The sequence below is a fragment of the Lepidochelys olivacea genome (genome assembly GCF_965140295.1).
Source record: "Lepidochelys olivacea isolate rLepOli2 genome assembly, chromosome: 14".
NCBI lineage: Eukaryota > Metazoa > Chordata > Testudines > Cheloniidae > Lepidochelys > Lepidochelys olivacea.
In genome coordinates, this window is record NC_140424.1 from 14759554 (window position 1) to 14776358 (window position 16805).

Sequence of the window (16805 nt, forward strand, 5' to 3'; positions counted from 1 at the left end):
CGGAAGAGGCTGGGCTCCGGAGCAGCGAGTGGGGAAATCCTCCATCGCCGCAATCCGCTCCTGCAGATCGTGCCGAAGCTCAGCCGGGACCGGGTGCTCACCCGGGCCAGGTCCTGCTGGGGGGCTAGGACGTGGGGCTCGGGAGGTAGCAGGCTTGGCCAGATCAGTTGTGGGAGTGCTTTCTTGCCCATGCCTCTCCTGAAGTCATTAAACCACCAACCAACCCTGTGCTCCTGCAGCTGCCTGAACTTTAGGCCTAACCCGTTTCAGGCCTGGCTTCCAGGAGGCCCCACACTTCGTAGAGAAGAGAACTAGAGCTTTTCACCTACACAAGCTGAACCCATCACTGTTTGACCTAGCTGCACTATCCCTTCATGGGGCAGACTGAGAATTAGGAGGAGAGCAAACAAGTTTAAGTCTTTGCCCTTCCACAGCACTTGTTGAAGAGTCTCAACATCGTTACTTGACTTTTCCTAGTCTGTCCCAAAATCCAGTTAAGTTCTGATTTTAACACTGTTTGTTTTGCTCTTTCTGTGTGTAACACATGCCTGTATAGTGATGGAAGAGCAGGCTTGTGCTAAATCTGACCACTGCAAAGGAACTTCAAAGTGATGAAGCTAGACAAGGAATACTAGAGCCCCTTTTCTCTGTTCCATTTGAAAAAATTAAGAGGTTAGCATATATATATAAGAGGAAAAAAATAGCAACAAAATAAGTCTTGATATGCTTGCCTCTGGACCATAGTGATTGGTATCAAATTGGTCCATCAGCCACTTACTTCCCTTCCCCTCCCCTCCCACAGGAAAATGGCTGCAGAGAAGTAATGAGCCCGTGGAATTCATTGCCACAAGTTGTCATTTGACTAAGCTCTTAGTACCATTCTGAGAGAATTACACATCTAGTTACTTTTTAAAGGGAATGTAAGCCATTGTGCTTCAGATCATGGGCTAGCCCTAGCTGACAGGATACTAAGTAGGTGGAGTACAAGGGTGATCAGAGATGACCCTTCTACCATTTCTATCTGAACTCTGGTGAGATGTTCCTTGATTTACAACCTGCATGTGTTTTTGTTTATTTACATGGAGGTTAATTAAACTATTGCTATAACAACAGAGGGAAGCATTTCAAAGGAATGATCAGATATGCTGTACCAGTAGTAGAGAGAACATAGAAATAAAACCCACACAGGAAACACTGCTTCAAAACTTCTATATTATTTACTTTTAAGCAACAGTCCAGCTTTGTGAAGTTACAACACACATTTTAAAAGGATGAGATTTTCACCTCATGGTCAAGCACCAGCATGATCATGCACAGCATTGAGTCATTTATAATAAAATGCCCCTGTAATTTTCACTTGGTATGATCCACACCTCATTCTACCTTTACTGGATTAAGTTTCTGCTGTACACCCAAATCCCTCCCCAGTATTAGGACAGGCATCTCAGCCCTAAATATGGCACATGCCCGATTTCATAATGGTCCAACTCTAAGATACTCCTTATTAAAGGCAGCATGGCATACACTAGATCACACTTCTGTACTGTTCTTAGACATTTACCACATGGAAGTCAATTAAGTTTTGGATAACCAACAGTTGTGTGTGGTGAAGGGAGTCTGCTTTCGTTCATTGTTTGCTGGCCTGGTCAACTAGAATTCTAAACCCTTGTAAAGGCTGACTATAAGAGGTTCTAAAAATCTCCGTACAAAAACCCTCTAAGCACACTTAGAGCCAATTACTATCCCTCAAAGCTTTCCCTCATGTTTACTACTAGAAAACACATGTCATTTCCAGTAGATCCAGGGGAGACCAAACAGAAATTAAAAAAACTTGTTCTTTAAAAAAACAACAAAAAAAAAAGGCAGTACATAAAGTGCTTCTTTTTAATGAAAGAAATTAGAGATGTACAGTCAGGCTCAAGTTGTGCAGTTCACAAGCATGGGGGAAAAGAAACAGACACGAGTTCAAAACAGTCAGAAAGGAACGGGTTTAACCGAGGATTAGGCTGGACTTTCCACCAGGTGGATTTCTCCTGGATGGTGCAGGTACTGGTGCTACTGGGCTAGGAACAGGTGCAGCAGGCAGGGTTTTTTCTTCACTCTGGCCTGGAGCAGCTTCTACATCAGCCTCAATGTTTTCTAGAAGAAAAGATTTTAGGGTGTTTGATATAGAAAAGAAGAAAGGGAAATCTGCTCTCTCAGGTACTCCCCCCTCCACTAGGGTACACCTCTCCCCCACGTTCTGCTTCAACACCTGCTGGCAAGACAGCATTAACTTTTTGGTGGGTAACACGTACATCTTCTTGAGAGACTACGGTCACATCGTACACTTGACTATAGTCATTTAGGGGCCAATTTAGTTCCATTGCCATCAAAACAGTACTTGCCCGCAATTCATGGCAAGAAGTAACCTGTTAGTATGATCATGCATAGGTGCTGTAACTAGGGGTGCCGCTGCACGCCCAGCTGGAAGTGGATTCCATTAGATATGGGGTTTACAGTTTGGTTCAATGAATCTCAGCATGCCCACTATACAAATTGTTTCGGCACCCCTGTGGTCATGCATGTTATGGATCATCAAACCTGTTAACGGCTTCTAGTGAAAAGTCTCAGCATGCGTTGAATACTAATGCAGATCTGAACCCGAGTTCTGCATTTAACAGTTTTAAATGCTACATTCACAGAATCTGGAGCCACAGAATCTAGGCTGAGTGAGATAAAATGCCTAATCCCTTCCTAAACCTCTGTGGTCTGTGTTTACAGTTTGTCTACAAGCCTCCAAAAATTCACATTAAAGTGTGTGGGCCTGCTTGAAAAGAGTGGGCCATTTCATCTAGTTCTAATGCTGTTAAAAGACCCTAAACAGGAACACACATGCAGGAACTCTACACATGTAGCACATTCATTAAAGTGCTGCTTGCTAGGGTATCAACTCTATTGAGTTTTCTATTCATTAGAGTCAGTTATGCAGCTTGTCTCATTGATAGCCATTTCTGGGGAAGAGGAGTTTTAATTAAGTGAATCTTTGTGCAAGGAGGGATGCACCTAGATCAGTTTCTGCTGCAGCCTGGGACAGCTTCCATGCAGTTGTCCCAGAACATCAGACCCTCTACTCTCTTAGGACAATCCACATAGTTAATCTACAATAAGTTTTCCTACAGACAGGAGTGTGAGAGGAAGGATGTCACATGTTTGATCAAAATCCAGCCATGTGTACCATGAAGTCCAGAAAAAAGCTAACAGAAAATGCATCCCCCTTCTTCCCCAAATTTATCAGTTATTTAGAGGTCTAGTCTTGATTACTTAGTTTATTTCAGTATTTTTGGAAGTATGAAGAGGATTGTGGGCTTTGCTGTTACTAAACAGAATAGGTCAAGGTTGAGTGGCAATAAGCATCAGTGGTAGCAAAAAACAAACAAACAAAAAAAACCACGAACCACACCTCCCCCCCACTCCTTTTGACAAGTCAATCAAGTCTCGTTTTGATGAAAGATTCCTGCTGGACAAAGATTATTATTCAGATCAGTAGACTAAATGAAAGGTATTTGATCAGCAAATTTTAATCAAGAGCACAGCTTTGAGCAGGGCATTTTAAACATCTTGAAGCAAACCTCACCTATATGAGACCCAGGGAAAAGAATTAATTCTTATGTCAGAAATATATAAAAAGTCCCAATGATCCAGCAGAGATTAAGAGTAACAGCTGTGTTAGTCTGTATTCGCAAAAAGAAAAGGAGTACTTGTGGCACCTTAGAGACTAACCAATTTATTTGAGCATAAGCTTTCGTGAGAGCTGTAGCTCACGAAAGCTTATGCTCAAATAAATTGGTTAGTCTCTAAGGTGCCACAAGTACTCCCTTTCTTTTTGCAAAGAGATTAAGCTCCTCTTATATAGTAAAATCCGCAGTAACAATGCATGATTTGAAACTGACTGGATAAATGGATACCACACTTTACAAAATCCTGCAGAATTACAGATTACATCCATATTCCTTTGAAGCAGCAGAATCTTGAAAGGGGTCACTATTTCAGACCAGTACACTACATACAATAGTATGTACAGGAAAGTCAAGCGCTATTTATTGCGATGGTGTTCTCAAGCTTTTCCAAGTCTTGATCATATCTTATATCTAAGTCTCATCAACGCTCCTATGGCAGCTGGAGCCACTGCTTGTGGATAAGTGGTTTACACTGATGTATCAGCTAGAAGTGAGATCCAGCAGCTCTCCAGGCCACTGACCAGTTTGGAGCCACTGGCTTAAGTAGACCCTGACAGTTTCTTCCTGACATTGTCAGAAAATAGCCCTAGTTAAAATATCAGTAAGACAAATTTATTTGAAAGAGCAAATGTGGATGTTAAAATGGAGAGGGAATCTACAATATAATGATTTACTTCCAGAGCCATTAGCTCATAGGCACATTTAAACCAGACAGCAGACTTCTAAATTCTTTGGAAGCCTCAGGCTGACTCATGCTACCAACCTGCCACACTACTCAGCAGAACTGAGAAATATTATGACAGACTGCCGATTCATGTTGAGAACTGAATGCTCTCTTGTCTGCACTTGCAGCAAAGAGTAAATGAATCCTATGAACCCAGTTCTAGGAGCCATGATGCAGACAGATTATACCCCTTTGAAAACACGTTTTTCCTTGAGGACCCCATTCGATTTTGTCCTGAAGATATGCATGCAACCTGATCAATGTAAAACCAGGGTCTACTCCATGTAAGCAAAAACTAAAGATTTACTAAGCACTCACAGCAGCACTGTTCATCATAAAGCAGCTTATCTTAATTCAAAAGAGTAAAAAGAATTGTTCGGGGAGGGACTAGATTTGAATATGATCCATTTTAGAGAGTATCCTTTAAGAGACACTTACCCATTAGGATTTAGCGCCACCCCAAACTGAGATGGGGAACTTTAAATGCAGAGAGAAAGCTTTCCCCTTCAGAGGTGTCTAAACTCACTCCTCCATGAGCCGTTCAGAAACCAAAGACAGATAATACAATAAATATCAGAACAAGACTGGAAGTATGAGCAACGTGGGACATGGAACATTCACCTACATGACTGATGTAACATTTCACATGATAGGAATATCAAAAGACATTGTGAGATAGCTCAGTGACACTGCTGTGCAGTTCTGACCATACTCTATTTGCTTCGGGGTATCCACAGCAAACTGGTGGGGGGGAAGAAGAGGAGAAATTGAGTGATTTGCCAGGGTTCACAAGGGACTTTGTGAGATGCCTCCCTAGCATTTCTGCTCTTGCTTTGGAAGAGTGTAAGAACCTCTACAACTCACGTCAATGGCATTAGGTTTAAGTGTGAGTGGTTTGCCTGTGTCTTCACAACTTATTCTGGCCAGTCACAATAGTTTATTAAACTAAAACATTTCCACTAATGTTGCATCAGGAAAACCAACTCCAGTTCACTTGCCGCTTAAATAGCTGTTTACTTCACGGACATGGCCACCTACAAGAACTGAACCAAGAAGTGAGAAATGGGTTGACTGACTATCCAGAGCAATTGGAAGTAACTATTCCAGTAGCCCTGGGGTTTCAATTACAAGCAGAGCTACAAAATTAATATTTTGTACTAGTCAAATTTTCTGCTAGTAATGGTGTTGGTTGCACTGCAATGCTAATTAAACCACATTAGTAATGGCTCATAGGAAAACATTAAGGAAAGCTGCATAGTTGAGTCAGGGGCATTAGATACTCTTCCCACACCAACACTAGCTATATGGCTATCAGATGTCAAGCCCAGCCCATAGCTGCTACTTAAGAACAAAGAGGAAAGATTTTTCCTTCGGGAAATGTATCTATTAACAGGTTTGCTGATCTTTATCCTGAAGCTAAAGCTTACAGGTGTGAAAAGTAGCACGGAGGGAAGTACTGGGGTAAAAAGAAATGAATATTTGTTCTAATCAGGAAATGGGCTATTTCTAGTGTAAATTTAAGAAGGTAGGAAAGGCATTAGACTTCAATCATGAATAGTCTTTTCCTCCAGGGTCTAGGTGAAGGTATGAATGCTTTTCCATATTTACATGGGCTATTTTGCTAATAATAAACTCCTGCTCAGCAAAACTAGTTGGTAAAAGACATTAAAAATAAAGAGTTAAGAATCACTTTACAACTATACTTGTTTTTGAGTCTTCCTGCCAATGTGTTATTTTTTGGCAATCATTTCTCTATGTTTAAAGAAATCTGTTGGTGTGAAAGGACCACATGGAAATGGAAACTGACTATACTGGTAGATCTGTGAAAATAATTACCAAGTGTCATCCAATACACAAAATTTAAAATACAGAAAACTTATCAGGTTATAAAAAACGCTTATTACAAGTATTGTTTAATTTGATGGTAACCATTTATATCCACCAAGGAAAGGCAAGTTTCCTACTTGAGTACCATCTGGCTTTTTCAAAGGACATTAGGCTTGCCCAATCCTGGAGAGGTTTTGTGTAAAGCATTTAAGACTATGTCCCTGCCAAAACGATACTGAGTGAAAAGATCGATTAACAGAGTTGAAGCTAAATCTATTTGGTCACTGAGGAACAGATTCAAGCTGCCAGTGCCCCTAATGACAGGCCACAAGGCTTTCAGTTACCTCCAGGTGGAGAAAAGGCACTATAAATCAGCTTCAGGAGGAAGCATGCCCTCAGTACATGAATAGCAAGGCTATTCAGATGATAGTCCAAATAAAGTAGAGTGCTAGACCAAGAGAAAAAACTATTAGCTTTATGAACTTGAAATCAGATTAAAAGTTTCATGAATACACATGAAAAAAGAGTGAGCCTAGGATTTCAAGGGGCTTGTTAAAAGATTACATGAATATTAATAGCACTTTCAATTTATAATCAAATACCAATTCCACTTAACAGTCACCCTCCTCAAGGGCCATAATTAAGAGCCTTAATGGGCATGGAGTAGACACCATTGCCCTAAGGAATCATGCACAAATCCCGATTGTTACTGAGTATCCATTTGGCTTAGTGAAGAAAGCTCAGCTTTGACAAAAATATGAGCCTTATGCATGCTCTGAAAGTTCTTTCTGGAAGCAGGAAACTGACTCATGTTCAAGTGTGGCTCTTTAAAGTGTTCAATTTCAAGTGTGCAAATCCTGTCTGATCAGAGGACAGTGTAAGGAGCTGCATATTCATTTTGGAACAGATTTGCAAGTTGCATTTTGCACTAAACAGATGGATTTTGCTTCTTGTGATTGCTGCCAACTTGGGACACTGGCAATTACCTTCACTCTGTCTCCATTTAGGAGATTTGCTGCAAGCAAATCCATATTGTGCACCTGGCTCAACAGCTAAGAAACCACTTTTGCCTGTATAACGGCATATACTGGACAAATAGCTACAAAGATCAGCAAGACAGTCACATTTCATCTCACTTTATTTTGAACTTACGCTAAATAAAACTAAACCCAGAACTTAATATTTACATGATGTCTGAACTCAGTATCTTTGAAGTGTCAGCAAAATGTTCAGAAACTAAAAGTCATTTACAAAGCTTCATCTACGTTGATTTTAAAATCCTAGTACTAATGATCCATTTGTGGCATCCCCGATAATTAAGGATGCTAATGATAAGTCTTAGAAAACTTCATAACTCCTATAGTCACACATTAAAGATTTATTTGATTTAGGTTAAATAAAATGTAGGTATTAAACTTAAAATGGTGCAGTGCAGCAGTTAATAGACCTAGGGATTGTCCCTCCTCAACTCTATTTCCCTTGTAATATTAGTCCCAAATGCAGACTTCTTGGCTCTAACTTTACTGCTGGCAAAAGAACAGGCTGTGACCCCAAATCCAATGGGTTAAAAAAAAAAAAAAGCGGGGGGGAGGCATTCTGCAATTAGACTCCATCTACATCTAATCAAATATTGGAAATATTCAAGTCACCACCCTTTTGAAGGACCCAAGAGGTAACCACAGGCTGGATTATATTAGGTATCTCCTTCCAACACCTCAAATGCACCAGAACTTCATTTGTTCCTGAAAGACTTTACACAGGTTAGACACCAGAAAGGGACAGAGTTACTCACCAAAAGTTTCACCGCTTTCCCCATCCTACAAGAGACAACACATATTACTTCCTGTACTTTGCAATGCATTTTCAATATTAGATACAGTGTGCGGCACTGAACACCCAGGCCCCACCTAGCAACAACTGCTAAACAAAGCTAGTCTAGCATGCTTCTCTATGCCTAGCAGAGCCCTCTGTGTTGTGGGAATGCAGAAACAGGAAGCAATCTTGGGATGCTGGATTTTCCAGATCAGATGTCAAGGCGGCACCGTGGACAATGCATGTATTCTGCTGATCAGAAGAAACATTGCCAGTCACACCTATGGAGGTTTCAGAGTAACAGCCGTGTTAGTCTGTATTCGCAAAAAGAAAAGGAGTACTTGTGGCACCTTAGAGACTAACCAATTTATTTGAGCATGAGCTTTCGTGAGCTACAGCTCACTTCATCGGATGCATACCGTGGAAACTGCAGCAGACTTTATATACACACAGAGACCATGAAACAATACCTCCTCCCACCCCACTGTCCTGCTGGTAATAGCTTATCTAAAGTGATCATCAAGTTGGGCCATTTCCAGCACAATTCCAGGTTCTCTCACCCTCTACCCCCCCCCCCCCACACACACACACAAACTCACTCTCCTGCTGGTAATAGCCCATCCAAAGTGACAACTCTCCCTACAATGTGCATGATAATCAAGGTGGGCCATGTCCAGCACAAATCCAGGCTCTCTCACCCCCCCCCCCCCTTTTCCCGGGGACGGATGAACGGGGACACACACACACAAACAAACTCACTCTCCTGCTGGCAATAGCTCATCCAAACTGACCACTCTCCAAGTTTAAATCCAAGTTTAACCAGAACGTCTGGGGGGGGGGGGGTAGGAGAAAACAAGGGGAAATAGGCTACCTTGCATAATGACTTAGCTACTCCCAATTTCCCCTTGTTTTCTCCTACCCCCCCCCCCCCCAGACGTTCTGGTTAAACTTGGATTTAAACTTGGAGAGTGGTCAGTTTGGATGAGCTATTGCCAGCAGGAGAGTGAGTTTGTTTGTGTGTGTGTGTGTCCCCGTTCATCCGTCCCCGGGAAAAAGGGGGGGGGGGTGAGAAAGCCTGGATTTGTGCTGGACATGGCCCACCTTGATTATCATGCACATTGTAGGGAGAGTGGTCACTTTGGATGAGCTATTACCAGCAGGAGAGTGAGTTTGTGTGTGTGTTTTTTGGAGGGGGGTGAGAGAACCTGGATTTTTGCAGGAAATGGCCCACCTTGATTATCATGCACATTGTAGGGAGAGTTGTCACTTTGGATGGGCTATTACCAGCAGGAGAGTGAGTTTGTGGGGGGGGGGGGGGGGGGGAGGGTGAGAAAACCTGGATTTGTGCTGGAAATGGCCCAACTTGACGATCACTTTAGATAAGCTATTACCAGCAGGACAGTGGGGTGGGAGGAGGTATTGTTTCATGATCTCTGTGTGTATATAAAGTCTGCTGCAGTTTCCACGGTATGCATCCGATGAAGTGAGCTGTAGTTCACGAAAGCTCATGCTCAAATAAATTGGTTAGTCTCTAAGGTGCCACAAGTCCTCCTTTTCTTTTTACACCTATGGAGGTGATCAATTCAACCAAATGTCTAGAATGACATTTTGCTAACCGATCAGGGAAACGAATTAGATATCTCTGTGTTTTTAAATACAGACATGTCTGTTTATAAGAGCATAGTGGTAAGGATTGAATGGGCATAGATGCTACTCACTCTAAAGGCCAGGATTACGACGACATGAAGAAACTTGTCTTGTGCCCATGTGTGCAAGAACCAGATGGCTAGAGCACTAGTGCAATACTGTTCATCTAACATCTTTCATTAGAAAGAGTTTACTTTGATAACTTTACACAAGTTACATTTTACAGCCATAAAGCAATGAAGTTAGTTTTAAATATATTGTGGGTAATTATTTTCAGTTTGTCCCCCTCTGCTTTAGGAAGCTTACCCCTCCTGACACTGGCTCTCTCAAAAGGTGGCTCACCTTCCACTCAGTCCCAATTACATTTTCTGTAACAGCATTGAAAATTTCCTTACTTGCTTTAGGAGATAGTTTAACACCAGGTTGGGGCCCAAAATTAAACTGTTGCTGGCAATCGATACACTACTAAGTCATTTCCTTGATGCAGATCAACCCTTTAACACAGTGAGCTAATGAGTCTTATCAGAATTGTGTGCGTGTTGCTAAGGTGTAAGCTGACACAGCTCCACTGATCTCAACATAATTATATGAGACAGGCTGAAGCATGTATATGTACCTCTTAAATTCTGGGCTGGACTATACTAGACAAGTTTAAACTGTTTGCAGATACAGCTACTGTGCAAGTGAAGGATTGTGTGTGAGGAATTATGTTCACAAAGTCAACCTCTGCAGGCTACAGAATATGTAATACAATTAAACAGCTAACAGAATTAAACCAAAACAGCTTACTTTGGTTTTCTGCTGTAATCACTAGATGAAATTTACAGCTGCTATGTTCCAATTTAGCAAGCAAGACATTTCCTACACACACAAATCTTGTTGTGGATCAAAAAAAGCCAACTTTAATCTGTCTTTGTGACTTAGATACCATTTAAAATCTGTATTTGCAAAAAGAGAAGGAGTACTTGTGGCACCTTCGAGACTAGCTGTAGCTCACGAAAGCTCATGCTCAAATAAATTTGTTAGTCTCTAAGGTGCCACAAGTCCTCCTTCTCTTTTTATTTAAATAGGAGTAACAGAAGGTCTCCAGACACTTATCTGTTGTCCTATCATCATACCTGGGGGCTATACTTTACCCAGTTTATCTTTTCTTGAAAATTACTGAATTTTAGATTGTGAGAGGACTAGTTTTTAGAATTGAATCACAGATGTGAAGTCTGCTTTAGCCCCCCCAATTTTGCTATCTGCAGAGAAGCTACTATTCTATATCTCATTTCTCCAGGATTTGGAATCACATACTAAGCAAAAACCTGTGCTAGTAGCATGGTTTTGTCGTCGTCCCCCTGGCCCCAAGAAGCCAGACCACATACAGAGGCTAGTGCATCTGCTGCTCCCTGTAGATGACAGCCATGGAACTCATTACACAAGCATCCAGGCTACTTGTTTTACACGCCAGCACAAAGCTGGCATCCCCAACACTTGTCCCCCCTTCCCCCCGCCGATTAAAGAGCCCTGCAGCTTGAACTTTACAAGCAAAAATGCTGGTAATGATATTGAACTTGTGGCTAAGGCACGGATTTCCTCACCATTACCGGATTTTAGGATGGGACAAGCCAGAAAGTTTTACTGAGCACCCAGTTTAAAAATAATCTCGAACTCTGTATTTAGTTTGAAAGCCCACAGCATGTTAGAGATGCAGGGAGATTTCATATTTTCTCCAAGTAGAAAGTAAGAGGCCACAATAAAGCCACCTACCTGCCTTTAAGCCCTTTTCCTACCATACAACCTTACTAGCAGTGGTTAAGCAGCCACAAGCACAGCACAAGCTTTTGATAGTCACTGACCTTTGGATCTACAGAGTCCCCACAGTTTGCATCAGAAGAGCTTTTCCTTTGGGGTCCAGACGGTTCAGAATCTTCTCTGACACCTCTGGGCATGGCCCCTGAAAGCAGAAGTTTGTCTTAGTTAGGATGTAAAGTCAGCCTACAAGAAAGCAGACTGGCACAGTTATCCAAAGCTTTATTTCTGATGAACTAGCAAAATCCTAGCAGGCCAAGATTTCATCCTAGGCATCTAGGCTTCTCATCACTGCAGTATTAAAATGCCTCACGAACATTAGTGAATCTATCCTCAGTGTCTCACCATCATGAAAGTAGTACTACTTTTTCCCCATTTACACAGAGAAACTAAGGTCCAAGATCACACAGAAAATGTGTGGCAGAGATGGGAGATTAATCCACATTGCCCAAATTCCAGGCCAGTGGTTTAACTACTAAGCCATCTTTCCTCTGTACTAGGAGTCATCAGTTGCATCCACTACAGGATGCTAATGATTCTGCTCCACAGTTCCAGGGGTCACCCACAGCCTTTTCCATAAAGCATTACAAAATTAGAATATAGTCACTAGAATAGACACTGAAACCAAAGTGAAGCTGTACCTGTTGAGCCATCCCTAGAAACTGGATTCTCTTCAGGAAGACCAAAGATGTTGGATGCCATTTTGTTCCTTCGCACAGGCTGCTCTTTTGGCAAATCAAAGCTCAAGTTGAAATTGGAACCTCCACCTGGAGGGCGCAATACCCTGGAGAAAGATTCACTGTGACAATCTTATATTTCAAGAGTTTTACCACCACTGTTACTGAAGTATTATACAAAAGGTGGTTGGGTAAGCAAAGGGATTGATGGCTCTGGGAACAGTAATATAATAGAATCACATGGGTTAAATTCAGCCCAGTTTCATAATGGTCTAAAAGCTACTCATAAGGCAGTTAGTTTTCACAATGAACCGGTGAATAACACTGACCAGCACTGCACTTGTTGGCACTCAGAAGCCAAGCACCAGATTGGCACCAAGAATGGGTTACAGTTGTAGTTCACTCCTGGACCTACAACATACTTCAGGGCAGCACAGACACATTTGTTCTGTCACTGCTATTCATATTTTTGGTAGCTAATCGGAGGACTGTAGAGATACTGTACAATTTACAACACTAAATATTAAAGACAGCCAAACAAGGAAAAACAGCCAGCTCCATTTATCCTTGTGTCCCAGGATCAGCGAAAGATGCTACATTTTTCAAACTCAGAGCCAAAAAAGCCTTCTATTTATCTTAGAGTCCAATCTTTCAACTGCTAAACAGCCAAATTCATTAGAACACCCCATCGAAATTAATCTTGAAATAAGCAATGTGGCAGAGACCAACATTTGACTCATGAACCACTGTACTATTTGCATGACTGATCATGTCTAGATTCCAGTCTATTTGTAACTGTTCCAACTTTTTTAAAACCCAAACATGCAGCAGGTTCCTGAATTAAAGAGATGAACCAAAAAGCTTTAAAGTAAAAATTGCCTGAGTGCCATCTGTATTGAGCAGGGATTATTAAGGGGCAGAGTTTAGCTGCAAAGCAAAAAAGTCCTGGCATGTCTATAGAGCTCAAAAATAAATAAATAAATAAATAAAATCTAGCAGTGAGATCTTGATCAGGAAGACACATGAAGAAGCCTGTTTGGTACCTCCTCCTGAAAGTCAAGAAGTGAAAGCAAGAAAGCTCAACACTTTTATGGCTGAAGGAATTCAAAGCTTATTTTCTTCAGCATAGCATCCCTTTAGCTCAACAAAAGTAACAGCTGAGGAAACCAAAGAAATCTCAGATTACCACCACTTATGAGGCTACATGAGAAACATGAACAGCGCTCAGTTGAAGTTCAAAATACTGACAAAGTTGTTGATTCAGGGTATCAAATGAAGTTGCTTTCATATAAAGTTCAGATCCAAGTTATGAAAAATGGACAGTCTATGATTCTACGATAGTGAAGTGGACAGCATCCCAATCCTTTTTCGTGCAGTTTCCCAAACTTTTGGTCCTTAGCCTACAGTAGAAAGAGGTCTGTAGAGTCTCACTATGCAAAAATTCAAACACAAATTCAAACACAGCTGGAATAGTGAGCCTTTGACTCAGATATGGCTGTTCACTGCCAGGAATTAATTCTGATCTTTCCAGACCTTAAGCCTACTACACTAAAGGCAGAACACAAGACATCACTTCTTTACCCTGCTAACCTCAAATACAGCATAAGAGCAAGCAACACAACACCTAAAAATTCATTTGTTTAATATCCTAGAACTGAACTGAGTTTTTAAACTTATTTGTAAGAAATCTTTAGCAGGGAAAACCTAACATTTGCACTGCTCCTTAGCGTATGGTGGGGGATTCTGTACAGCATCCAATTCTCCCCTACAAACAGAACATAGAGTAGGGGAATCCACAGACTACCAAGTGGATCAAAAGTAACAGCTTTTAAGAATGCACATATACCTTTATGATTTCCTACTCCCCCTTTGTGAGTTATGTAGTTTGGTATAACTGTTCAGATATTCAATAGATTATTTTTAATGGACTCCTATATTTGATAGAGAAAAATTATCCTTCTAGGGAAAGTGTTCAAATGTGAAAACTTCCTTTATTGTCTTCCATATCATCAGTTGCCACATTTATTAGTTCTTAGAGCAGAGTGTTCAAACAAGGGCTTGCATCCACAACCCATATCCCCCCCACTTTACAGGGCAGTGACAATCATTTCCTCCGCAGACTTATGTCAAACAGACTTAAGACATCCTGGTGAATCAAGCAGAAATACAAAAGGGTAGCCAAGCGAATTGCTAAGCGTAGCTTCCATATAAGGTCTGATATTCTATTCAGTCACCCAGCTAAGGGTGAACTGAAATGCTTTTTAGTCGTCACCCAAATCCCAGGATTTTACATTTGCCCTGCAACAGCTGACAGCCACACTTTCAGAAAGGCACTGCTCGCTCTTTGCATGAAATCCAATGTGTAACAGGCTGAGAAACCAACATAAGCGCCATGAAGAAAAAGCTCTTGCAACAGAGAGACCTTTTAAATTCCCAAATCCTCAATAGGAAATTTCTGCATGTTTAAAACAATGACTTACCAAAAAACATCTGCCTCAGTTCCACCCTGCCCAGAATAGCATGATTTATACACTGCCTCATCTTACACTGCACCACTGAAATCCATGAGTTCAATTTAGTTTGAGAGGATTCTTATAGAATGCTATGCATTAAGTTCTCTTTGTTTCTAGACAAACCATGGCTTCCCTGATCTAGTAGCATGCTCTCTCTTGTCCCCTTATCCCTTTCTTTTTCTACAGCAGTCTCATAGCCCTTGTTTGCTGCCCCCTCAAAATGGCTCCCTATGTGGGAATCCCCCCCCCTCCAAGAATAGCCAATGCAACACTGCAGGTTGTGATCAGTGGAGAAAGGATGTGCAGTGTAGTGCCTTCACTTTCCCCCAGCACTAGATCACGCTCTTTGAGATCTATCTGCCTGTAATCCATTTGAAATAACGGTACACAATGAGCTTAACAACATAGACACCTTAAACCCTGGCAGGATCAAATCTTCCATAAAGTTGCAGCAACTGTCTCCGAATAGGAGCAGCCTCTTAGATGAATGAATGCGTGATGAGTTACAAGTGTACCACTGCCCCCTGCTAAGGTTAACAGGTAGAGAGGCTACAGACAAGAGACAATAGAACCTGCTCCAGCCCCACCCAGTATGGGAAGCCCTCCCGGGGCAGCTCCGCTAGGGTAAGGAACAAGATACGAATAGCAAAGGCCAAGCGGCACAAGGGACTGCAGGGAGGACAGTGCCGGGGTTTTGGGGAGGGACTGAGAGGCGAATCCGGCTGCGTGGCTGGGCAGCGAGCTTCCTTCCTTTGTTCGGCGAGCAGCCACAGCCGCCCGCAGCAGCCCGGGGCGGGTCTGCCGCGCTCCCAGCCCTGCTGCTGCTCGTCCCCAGGCAACTGCGTCAGGGCTTCGCAGCGAGAAAGAGCGAATCCCACGGGCGGCACATGCCGGCTGGGTGCGGCCGTATCCCCGCCGCCTGCCAGCCCCGGGAGAGCAGCCCAGGCACCCGCACGGCTGAACCAGATCTTCCCCCCCCCCCTCCAACCCCAGCTCCTGCCCCGGGGACGGGGCTTTAAAGCATCCTGCCTCCCCCTGAACCCCGGATGCACCCCATCCTTCGGGAAAGGGAGCCCCTCACCATTACCCCAGGGACGGGGGGGGTCCCTCAGCGCCCGGCCCCCGCTGGCTCACTCCGGCGGCCCAGCCACTGGTCTTCCCCCCCTTCCCCCGGGGAAACGGTCCCAGAGACCAGTCAGCCCTGCCCCCGCCTGCCCCTGGAGCCCCGGGCCCCGCACCGCTCCCCCACGGCTCCGGGGCACGCACTGACCCCCATCACCGACCTGGAGCTGTTCCTGCCGTTGGGGTCCACGCCCTTGTAGGTGGTGGTGGTCGTCATGGCGGGGAGAGACAGGCGAACGCTCCGGAGCGAGAGGCCGGCAGGAGATAATTTGCACTCCCCGCCGCCGCCAACAAATGCCAGCCGCCGCCGCCGCCCCCTGCCCCAGCAGCTGGTTTTATACCCGCAAAAAGACGTGCCGCCCTCCGGCTATCTCATTGGACGGTTCAAACGCGATCCCATCCGCCATTGGGCGAAGAGCCGCCACTCTGTGCTTTGTCCGGCTTCAGCCTGTATTCTGAGTGGTAAGAGGCCGCCCTCTTTCCTATCCCTAAACTTGATTGGTTGAGAAATACGTCCTCTCGCAGACAATCGTCTGCCTTTGGTGCCGGGGTCCCTTTGTTGCTGAATGGAAAGATTGGCTGTCACTCACCTGAGTCCGTTCTGATTGGCTCAACTACATAAGGCCAGACAAATTCCCAGTCTCTCTCCACAGCTTTTTCCTTATGAGGGGGCAAAGTTGGAACTGCTGGATCCCCCACACAGCGAGTGACTGGGTCTGGCCTGGCTGCACTACAGTTTGAGATGTGGGCCCACAAATTTAATCTTTAACCCAAGCACCACCCTGCACCAAACGCCTCAAAACGGCTTTCATGCTGTTGGTGCTGTCTCAGAAAGTCACCACACCATGGTGTCATGATCTCATGCCATGTCATTGCCTCCAAAGGTCATATTCCTGTGATCCAATGTGAGGCCACCACCTCAAAACAGTTACACCAGCATACCCACCTAAGACTATCATCATGCTGT

General features: G+C 43.4%; 1 protein-coding gene across 1 annotated transcript; it reads right to left on the reverse strand.

Annotated features, from left to right (window-relative positions):
- Positions 1–1198: 1198 nt before the first annotated feature.
- On the reverse strand, positions 1199–16167 carry JPT1 (Jupiter microtubule associated homolog 1). Its single transcript, XM_084648148.1, has 5 exons — positions 16000–16167; positions 12168–12310; positions 11574–11671; positions 8063–8087; positions 1199–2139 (listed from the first exon to the last, which is right to left on the reverse strand). Exons 1-5 carry the CDS (start codon positions 16053–16055, stop codon positions 1991–1993), a joined length of 471 nt encoding a protein of 156 aa, XP_084504274.1. The 5' UTR covers positions 16056–16167; the 3' UTR covers positions 1199–1990.
- Between the last annotated feature and the right edge of the window lie 638 nt (positions 16168–16805).